General features: G+C 44.7%; 1 protein-coding gene across 1 annotated transcript in view; it reads right to left on the bottom strand.

Moving 5' to 3' along the window:
- LOC144675822 (atypical kinase COQ8A, mitochondrial-like) overlaps positions 1-12,500 on the bottom strand; it is a 28,648-nt gene that overhangs the window by 14,220 nt on the left and 1,928 nt on the right. Inside the window, exons 3-6 of the mRNA XM_078536393.1 lie at positions 6,021-6,098; positions 3,521-3,640; positions 1,766-1,851; positions 775-915 (exon numbers count right to left, since the gene is read on the bottom strand). Of these exons, the coding sequence (XP_078392519.1) occupies positions 775-915; positions 1,766-1,851; positions 3,521-3,640; positions 6,021-6,098 (425 nt within the window). The remainder of the gene's footprint in view (positions 1-774; positions 916-1,765; positions 1,852-3,520; positions 3,641-6,020; positions 6,099-12,500) is intronic.

Raw genomic sequence — 12,500 nt, 5'->3', positions numbered from 1 at the left:
AGCCAACACCTGGTGTCGCACATGGCATCAATACCTGGAATCATACCTGGCGCCAACACATGGCACCAACACCTGGCACCAACAGCTGGAACCAACAGCTGGAGTCACACCTGGCACCAACACCTGGAACAAACACCTGGTGCCAACACCTGGTGCTAACACCTGGTGCTAACACCTGGTGCTAACATTGGTGTCAACACCTGGAGCCAATATCTGGTTCCACAACTGGAGACAGAGCTGGTGCTACAGCTGGATTCACACCTGGTGTCAACATCCAGTGCCACATCTGGGGTCAAAGCCTGGGGTTACACCAGATGCCACACCTGGAATCAACACCTGGAGTCACACCTGGGCCCAAAATTTTGGTGCCAACAGCTGCTTGGAGTTCAACACCTGGGGTCACAAATGGAGACACAATGCCTGTCCAAATCAGAGTCACACCTGGAGTCACAACTGGAATCACAACAGGAGTTGCACCTGGAGTCATGCCTGGTGTCACACCTGCAAGTATCAGGTGCCACATGAAGTCACTACCCCAGGAATTTCCGTCCCATTATTTCTGACTCTACTTGTGTTCAGGGACTGTCATGTCCCTCCCCCTGAATAACTCCACGTCTGCCCCATCCGATTACCCGACTGTAGGGACAAGGGCTGGCATTAACGCACAGCGCTGTGGGAGGGGTGTCTGAGCTGACAGCGAGAGGCAGCTGGGGTGTGTTCGGCTCCTGGTGGTTTTCAGTAACTGACCTGCTCAATCCCCCAGCGCCCCCTCACCTGGATCTTCATAGCCACCTCCCGACCATCCTTCAGCCTCGCCAGGTGAACCTGGCCAATCGACGCTGCTGCAAAGGGGCGTTCCTCAAAGTGCTCCAGCCTCTCCCGCCAGTCCAAGCCCAGCTCGCTGTTCAGAGTTTTCTATCACCAGAATAAAGCGAATAAATTACTGACCGTCACCTCCCTCCACACTGTCCCCATCAAACACTCCCAGGACAGGTACAGCACGGGGTTAGATACAGAGTAAAGCTCCCTCTACACTGTCCCCATCAAACACTCCCAGGACAGGTACAGCACGGGGTTAGATACAGAGTAAAGCTCCCTCTACACTGTCCCCATCAAACACTCCCAGGGCAGGTACAGCACGGGGTTAGATACAGAGTAAAGCTCCCTCTACACTGTCCCCATCAAACACTCCCAGGACAGGTACAGCACGGGGTTAGATACAGAGTAAAGCTCCCTCTACACCGTCCCCATCAAACTCTCCCAGGACAGGTACAGCACAGGGTTAGATACAGAGTAAAGCTCCCTCTACATTGTCCCCATCAAACACTCCCAGGACAGATACAGCATGGGGTTAGATACAGAGTAAAGCTCCCTCTACACTGTCCCCATCAAACACTCCCAGGACAGGTACAGCACGGGGTTAGATACAGAGTAAAGTCCTCATGACTGTACCTCAGTGTGGTAAACCTTGTAGCTGCCAGCCTGTGACATCTCTGGCTGAGATAACTACATGGAAAGGGATTAATGTCTGGCCGTGTCGATACGTGTTCCATCCCAGACACTTACAGGCAGGAAGTCTGTGCCATGCCAAACCAGGTTTGTGCTGTATCTGGTCCTTTCTGTAGTCGGAAAGGACCTGTGGCCCTCAGTTTCTGGTGGGGGACAGATAAGGTGAGGATTCCTCCCCCCGCCTCTGAGGCTTCCCGACCGGAAGCTTCCCTGGGTGTATCCCTGCTTTATAACCAATGCTGCCCTTCACTCTTACCAGCATCTGCCTGGTGGGCATGAAGTCTGCCCCTTGCCTGACTCGCTCAAAGATCTTCTGTAGGGCGGGATTAATGAACGCTTCATCTGTACGAGAGAGAGAGAGAAAGAAACAGAGAGGGCGAAAGAGAGAGGAGATACGGAGAGATAGAGAAGGAGCAACAGGAGGAGAGAGACCGAGAGAGAGAGAGAGGGACAGGGAGAGAGAGAGAAAGTGGGAGGGAGAGAGACAGACAGACAGGGACAGCAGGAGGGAGAGACAAGGAAGGGAGAGGGGAGAGAACCTGATTAATCCAAAGGCCACATGTCATAAAAACAGACTAAATTATATTTTAAAGAAACCCAGTGCATACGAACTTGCATTTACGTAGCACCTCTCACAAGGTCAGGAAGGTGGTGGTGGGGATTGGCACGGGGTGAATTGCGCATTCAGGGAGCTGGTGCGGACATGATGGGCTGAATAGCCTCCTTCTGCCCTGTCACCATTCTGTGACTCTGTGACATCTCAAAGTGCTTTGATGCCAATGAAATACTTTTGGAGTAGAGTCAGTATTGCCATGTAGGAGACAGAGCAGCCAATTCTTGCACAGCAAGCTCCCACAAACAGCAATGAGATCATGACCTAATGATCTTTCAGTGATGTTGGTCGAGGGATAAATATTGGCCTCAGGACACCGGGGAGATTTACCACCTCCTGCTCTCCTTCCAACAGCAGCCATGGGATTATTTACACACGTGTCAACCCACTCACACATGCGTGCACACACACACACACATGCACTCACTCAAACATGCGCACACTCTCGTGCGTGCACCCACTCACACACGCGCGCACCCACTCACACACGCGCGCACCCACTCACACACGCGCGCACCCACTCACACACGCGTGCACCCACTCACACACGCGCGCACCCACTCACACACGCGTGCACCCACTCACACACGCGCGCACCCACTCACACATGCGCGCACCCACTCACACACGCGCGCACCCACTCACACACGCGCGCACCCACTCACACACGCGCGCACCCACTCACACAGGCGTGCACCCACTCACACACGCGTGCACCCACTCACACACGCGTGCACCCACTCACACACGTGTGCACCGACTCACACACGCGTGCACCCACACACACACGCGCGTGCACCCACTCACACACGCGTTCACTTCCAGGGGGTGGTGTTCCCATGTGTCTGCTGTCCTTGTCCTTCTAGGTGGTAGCGGTCGTGGGTTTGGAAGGTGCTGTCGAAGGAGCCTTGGTGAGTTGCTGCAGTGCATCTTGTAGATGGTACACACACTGCTGCTACTGTGCGTCGGTGGTGGAGGGAGTGAATGTTTGTGGATGGGGTGCCAATCAAGCGGGGCTGCTTTGTCCTGGATGATGTTGAGCTTCTTGAGTGTTGTGGGAGCTGCACTCATCCAGGCAAGTGGGGAGTATTCCATCACACTCCTGACCTGTGCCTTGTAGACGGTGGACAGGCTTTGGGGAGTCAGGGGGTGAGTTACTCACCGCAGGATTCCCAGCCTCTGACCTGCTCTTGTAGCCACAGTATTTATATGGCTGGTCCAGTTCAGTTTCTGGTCAATGGTAACCCCCAGGATGGTTGATAGTGGGGGATTCAGTGATGGTAATGCCATTGAACGTCAAGGGGCGATGGTTAGATTCTCTCTCGTTGGAGATGGTCATTGCCTGACACTTTTTTGTGTGATGCGAAAGATCCTCCTTGAAGGCTGTCGAGGCCCTACCTTGAATGCTCAGCGTTTGTCCCAGTTTCAGAGCGGCCCCTCTCACTTTACAGAGCGTGTTTACAATCCTTTCAGCATTCGCCTCGGACAGGATAGTGCTGGAATCCAACAGCATAACCCCTAGATTAACAGAGCGATGGGTTAGAGTGACACAGAGCCTGGGTTGACACAGTCACGGTTTAAGAGTCTTTTGGAAGGAGTTAGATAGCTCTTAATAAGCAGTGACAGCAACTTGCATTTATATAGCACCTTCAACATAATAAAACACCCCGAGGCGCTTCACAGGAGCGGTATCTGACCCCGAGCCACATCAGGAGATATTTAGGGACGGTCAGCCAATAGCTCGGTCAAGGAGGTCGGTTTTAAGGAGGAGAGAGAGGCGGAGAGGGTTGGGGAGGGAATCCCAGAGCTCAGGGTCCCCAGGCAGCTGAAGGCACGGCCGCCAATGGCGGAGCGATTAAAATCGGGGTGGGAGGGGGGGTAATGCTCATGAGGCCGGAATTGGCGGAGCGCGGAGATCCCGGAGGGTCGCAGGGGGCTGGAGGAGTTAGCAGAGATCGGGGAGGGGAGGGGGGGAAGGCAAGAGGCCATGGAGAGATTTGAAAACAAGAGTGAGAATTCGAAAACGGCGGCCGTTGCTTGGACCGAGAGCCAGTGAGGGTCAGCGAGCACGTGGGGCGATCGGGGAACGGGGTTTAAGACGCGGACTGCAGAGCTCCAGACGACCTCCGAGTTTATGGAAGTTAGAACGTGGGAGAGTCAGGGGCGGAATAGCCCAAGCCCAGAAGTAAAGGCCCGGGTGAGGACTTCAGCAGCGGAACAGCTTGGCTAGGGGCGTGGCAAGTTCTGGAGCACAAGTCTTCAGTACTGTTGCCGGAATATTGTCAGGGCCCATAGCCTTTGCAGTATCCAGTATCTTCAGCCGTTTCTTGGTATCACGTGGAGTGAATTGAATTGGCTGAGGACTGACATCTGTGATGCTGGGGACCTCCGGAGGATGCAGAGATGGATCATCCACTCAGCACTTCTGGTTGAAGATTGTAACAAATGCATCAGCCTTATCTTTTGCACTGATGTGCTGGGCTCCTCCATCCTTGAGGATGGGGATATTTGTGGAGCCTCCTCCTCCAGTGAGTTGTTTAATTGTCCACCACCATTCACAACTGGATGTGGCAGGACTGCAGAGCTTAGATCTGATCCATTGGTTGTGGGATCGCTTAGCTCTGTCTATCACTTGCTGCTTATGCTGTTTGGCACACAAGTAGTACTGTGTTATAGCTTCACCAGGTCATTTTTAGGTATGTCTGGTGCTGCTCCTGGCATGCCCTCCTGCACTCTTCATTGAACCAGGGTTGATCCCCTGGCTTGATGGTAATGGTAGAGTGGGGGATATGCCGGGCCATGAGGTTACAGATTGTGTTTGAGTACAATTCTGCTGCTGCTGATGGCCCACAGCGTCTCATGGATGCCCAGTCTTGAGTTACTAGATCTGTTTGAAATCTATCCCATTTAGCACGGTGGTTGTGCCACACAACACGATGGAGGGTATCCTCAATGTGAAGGTGGGACTTTGTCTCCACAATGTCTGTGCAGTGGTCACTCCTACCGATACTGTCATGGACAGATGCATCTGCAGCAGGCAGGTTGGTGAGGATGAGGTCAAGTATGTTTTTCCCTCTTGTTGGTTCCCTCACCACCTGCCGCAGACCTAGTCTAGCAGCTTCATGGGGTCCGGAGTCGATGTTGAGGACTCCCAGGGCAACTCCCTCCCGACTGTATACCACTGTGCCTCCACCTCTCCTGGGTCTGTCCTGCCGGTGGGACAAGACATACCCAGGGTTGGTGAAGGTGGTGTCTGGGGCATTATCTGTAAGGTATGTTTCCGTGAATATGACTATGTCAGGCTGTTGCTTGACTAGTCTGTGTGACAGCTCTCCCAGTTTTGGCACAAACCCCTAGATTTTGGCTTTGCAGTGTCGGCAGGGCTGAGTTTGCCATCGTCGTTCCCAGTGCCTAGGTCAATGCTGGGTGGTCTGTCGAGTTCCATTCCTTTTCTGAGGCTTTCTAACAGTTTGATACAACTGAGTGTCTCGCTCGGCCATTTCAGAGGGGCATTTAAGAGTCAACCACATCGCTTTGGGTCTGGAGTCACATGTAGGCCTGACCAGGTAAGGATGGCAGATTTCCTTCCCTAAAGGGGTATTAATGAACCAGCTGGGTTTTTACAACAATCGACATTCGTTTCATGGTCATCATTAGACTTTTAATTCCAGATTTTTATTGAATTCAAATTCCACCATCTGCCCCGTGGGTGGCATTCGAACCCAGGTCCCCAGACCATTACCCTGGGTCTCTGGGGATACTGGTCCAGCAACAATACCACTACGCCATCGCCTCCCATCCCCAGCTGCTCTTGAGAAGGTGGTGGTGAGCTGCCAGAGTGTGCGCCCATAACAAAACATTCATCACAGAGGGATGTACCTGACAGTGCCACACTCACCCTCTGACCTGTTTTCCGCACTGAACGTCTTCCGTGTGGCTTCCAGGAGCGTTCCGAATCCCACTCTGATCGCCAATCCTGGGGGGAACATCCACAGGAACAGTGGTTAGAGCAGAGGGACAGACACTTCCCTCAGGGCAGACTGCTTCACAGTTAACACAAACACTAAAGATACACATGCACACGTGTAGAGGCACACATGGCACATGTGTGTCCATGATCTTCCCCCAACTCTTGCCACACACACACACACAGAAACATAAGCACATGCACACACACGCACTCACACAGATATACATACATACAAAAATAGATATACACACACATAATATACACAGACATACACACACACACAAACATCAATACGCAGACATTCACTCAGACATATATACACATATATACACACACACAGATATATATACACACACACAGATATATATATACACACAAAACACACACAGATATATATACACACATATATATATATACACACATACACACACACAGATATATATACACAGATATACATACACAGATATATATACACACAGATATACATACACAGATATATATACACACAGATATACATACACAGATATATATACACACAGATATACATACACAGATATATATACACACAGATATACATACACATATACAAACACACAGATATATATACACATATACACACACACACAGATAAATCTACACATATACACACACACACAGATAAATCTACACATATACACACACACAGATAAATATACACATATACACACACACACACACGGATAAATATACACATATACACACACACAGGTATATATACACATACACACACACACAGGTATATATACACATATACACACACACGGGTATATATACACATATACACACACAGGTATATATACACATATACACACACACAGGTATATACTCACATATATACACACACACAGGTATATATACACATATACACACACACAGGTATGTATACACATATACACACACACAGGTATATATACACATATACACACACACACAGGTATGTATACACATATACACACACAGGTATATATACACATATACACACACACAGGTATATATACACATATACACACATAGGTATATATACACATATACACACACAGGTATATACTCACATATACACACACACACAGGTATATATACACATATACACACACACAGGTATGTATACACATATACACACACACACAGGTATATATACACATATACACACACAGGTATATATACACATATACACACACAGGTATATATACACATATACACACACAGGTATATATACACATATACACACACAGGTATATATACACATATACACACCCAGATATATATACACATATACACACAAAGATATATATACACATATACATACACAGGTATATATACACATATACACACCCAGATATATATACACATATACACACAAAGATATATATACACATATACACACACAGGTATATATACACATATACACACACAGGTATATATACACATATACACACACAGGTATATATACACATATACACACACAGGTATATATACACATATACACACACAGGTATATATACACATATACACACACAGGTATATATACACATATACATACACAGGTATATATACACATATACACACCCAGATATATATACACATATACACACAAAGATATATATACACATATACACACACAGATGTATATACACATATACACACACACAGATATATATACACATATACATACACACAGATGTATATACACATATACACACACAGATATATATACACATATACACACATATATATACACATATACACACACACAGATATATATACACACAGATATATATACGCATACACACATATATATATGCACAACTGTACACACACAGATATATATAGACATACACACACAGATACATATACACATATACACACACAGATACATATACACATATACACACAGATATATACACACATATACACACACACGGAGATATATACACACACACAGATATATATACGCATATACACACAGATATATATATATACACACATACACACACACATATATATACACACACATACATATATATATGCACAAATGTACACACACAGATATATATACACATACACACAGATATATATACACATATACACACACACAGATACATATACACATATACACACAGATATATACACACATATACACACACATGGAGATATATACACATACACACAGATATATATACACATATACACACACAGATATAAATACACATATACACACACACAGATACATATACACACACACAGATACATATACACATATACACACACATATATACACACATATACACACAGAGAGATATATATACACATATACACACACACAGATATATATACACATATACACACACAGATACATATACACATATACACACACAGATACATATACACATATACACACAAAGATATATACACACATACACACACACGGAGCTATATATACACACACACAGATATATACACATATATACACACACAGATATATATACACATATACACACACATATACACATAAACACACACAGCGATATATACACACATACAGATATATATACACACATACACACACAGATCTATATACAGACATACACACACACAGATATATATACATATACACACACAGATACATATACACATATGCACACAGATATATACACACACGGAGATATATACACACACACAGATATATATACGCATATACACACAGATATATATATATATATACACACACATACACACACACATATATATACACAAACATACATATATATATGCACAAATGTACACACAGATATATATACACATACACACACAGATATATATACACATACACACACAGACATATATACACATATACACACACAGATACATATACACATATACACACAGATATATACGCACATATACACACACATGGAGATATATACACATACACACAGATATATATACACATATACATACACAGATATAAATACACATATACACACACACAGATACATATACACACACAGATACATATACACATATACACACACACATATATACACATATACACACAGAGAGATTATAGATACACATACACACACACACAGATATATATACACATATACACACACACAGATACATATACACATATACACACACACAGATACATATACACATATATACACACAGATATATACACACATATACACAAACAACGGAGCTATATATACATACGCACAGATATATACACATATATACACACACAGATATATATACACATATACACACACATATACACATAAACACACACAGAGATATATACACAGATATATATACACACATACACACACAGATCTATATACAGACATACACACACACAGATATATATACACATATACACACACACAGATATATATACACACATACAGATATATATTTACACACATACACACACAGATCTATATATAGACATACACACACACACACAGATATATATATACACATATACACACACACAGATATACATACACATATACACACACACATATATATACACATATACAAACACACAGGTATACATACACGTATACACACAAAAGTATATAAACACACAAACAGATATATATACATATATACACAGATATATATACACATATACACACAAATATATATATACACATATACACACAAATATATATACACATATACACACAAATATACATACACATATACACACAAATATATATATACACATATACACACAAATATATATACACATACACACAAATATATATACACATATACACAAATATATATACGCATATACACACACACAAATATATATACACATATACACACACAAATATAAATACACACATATATACAGGTGCATGCACGCACACACACGTGCGCAGGTGCATGCACGCACACACACGTGCGCAGGTGCATGCACGCACACACACGTGCGCAGGTGCATGCACGAACACACACGCGCGCAGGTGCATGCATGCACACACGTGCACAGGTGCATGCACACACACACGTGCACAGATGCATGCACACACACGTGCACAGATGCATGCACACACACACGTGCACAGATGCATGCACATACACACGTGCACAGATACACAGACACACACGTGCACAGATATACAGACACACACGTGCACAGATATACAGACAGATGCACACAGATATATACACACGCGCACAGATGTATACACACACGCACAGATGTATACACATACACAGATATATACACACACACAGATATATACACACACACAGATATATACACACACAGATATACACACACAGATATACACACACACACAGATATATATACACACACAGATATATACACACACACAGATATATACACACACACAGATATATACACACACACAGATATATACACACACACACACAGATATATACACACACAGATATATACACACACACATATACACACACACAGATATATACACACACACACAGATATATACACACACACATATACACACACACAGATATACACACACAGATATACACACACACACAGATATACACACACACAGATATATACACACACACACAGATATATACACACACACACAGATATATATACACACACACAGATATGTGCACACACACAGATATGTACACACACACACAGATATATACACACACACAGATATATACACACCCACACAGATATATACACACCCACACAGATATATACACACCCACACAGATATATACACACACACAGATAATCACATACGCAGATATGCACACACACACTGACACAGATATGCACATACTCACACAGATATATACACACCCACACAGATATATACACACCCACACAGATATATACACACACACAGATAATCACATATGCAGATATGCACACAAACACTGACACTCACACAGATATATACACACATACACACATGCACAGATATACGCACTTGCACAGATATACATACACAGACAGGTACACACACACTGATGGGACAGGGGTTTGTGTCTGGGATTTTGCCCCCACCCTTCTCTCTTACACACACTCAGACACATCAATGGGACAGGGGTCTCTGTCTGGGATTTATAATCTGCAGACAGTGCCTGACAGACTGAATTAATTTGAAACAAGACACAAACACATCAGCGGGTCATTAATTAACTGAGGGGCCTGTGCGTTGTCTGCCCAGTGACAGTCTCTGTGTCCAGTGAAGCATCAAGTGATCACTTGTTCGAAGCAATTCAGTCCTCCCCTCCCCACCTCATGGCCCGTGAGGCTAACTTGGGAATGAGAGGCAGAATCCATGTTTTCCCCATTCCCACTCTCGGACAGTGCACTGAGAGCGAGTTTGATGGAGAGAGAGTGAGAGAGAATGGAAGATGGGCAGACACAGAGAGGCAGACAACAGACAGAGAGAGGCAGACAGAGGCAAAGAGAGGAGAGAGATACTGACTAAGGAACAGAGAGAGAGAGAGAGTGCATGAGAGAGAGAGATAGAAAGACAGAAAGGGAGAAAGAGACAGAGAGAGAGATAGACGGACAAACAGAGAGAGTCAGACAACAGACAGAGAGGCAAACAAAGAGAGAAAGAGAGGAGAGACAGAGACACTAAGGAACAGAGAGACAGTGTGTGCAGGGGGACAGGGAGAGCGAGAGAGACGTAGAGAGAGCAATTGCGAGAGAAGGAGACAGACAGAGACGAGACAGCAAGAGATAGAGACACACAGCACAAGAGAAACAGACAGAGAAAGAATATGAAGACATAAGGCAAAAGCAAAATACTGCAGATGCCAGAAATCTGAAAGAAAAACAGGAAATGCTGGAAATGCTTAGCAGGTCTGGCAGCATCTGTAGAGAGAGAAACACAGTTAAAGGTTTCAGGTCTGTGACGTTTCATCAAAAGCTGAAACATGAACTGTTTCTCTGCCCACAGATGCTGCCTGGTCTGTTGAGTACTTGCAAAATGTCCTGTTATGATATCAAAACGTAAGAAAGAGGAGCAGGATTAGGCCATTCAGCCCCTCTCGAGCCTGCTTGACCATTCCATACGTTCATGGCTAATCTGTTACCTCAACTCCACTTTCCTGCCCAGTCCCTTAATTCCCTCAGTGCCCCAGAAACCAATCAATCTCAGTCTTGAACTTACTCAGCAACTGAGCATCCACAGCCCTCTGGGGGTAGAGAATTGCAAAGATTCACCAACCCTCCGAGTGAAGTAATTTCGCCTCATCTCAGCCCCCAAAATGGCCACCCCAGACGTTGACCCTGAAGTTCCAGACACTATAGACAGTGGGGAGATACATCCTCTCAGCATCTGACCCCCCGTCAAACCCTCTCAAACGTCAATCACGTCACCTCTC

The sequence above is a fragment of the Cetorhinus maximus genome, unplaced genomic scaffold (genome assembly GCF_964194155.1).
Source record: "Cetorhinus maximus unplaced genomic scaffold, sCetMax3.hap1.1 HAP1_SCAFFOLD_1177, whole genome shotgun sequence".
NCBI lineage: Eukaryota > Metazoa > Chordata > Chondrichthyes > Lamniformes > Cetorhinidae > Cetorhinus > Cetorhinus maximus.
This window is presented reverse-complemented; position numbering and strand designations above follow the sequence as displayed.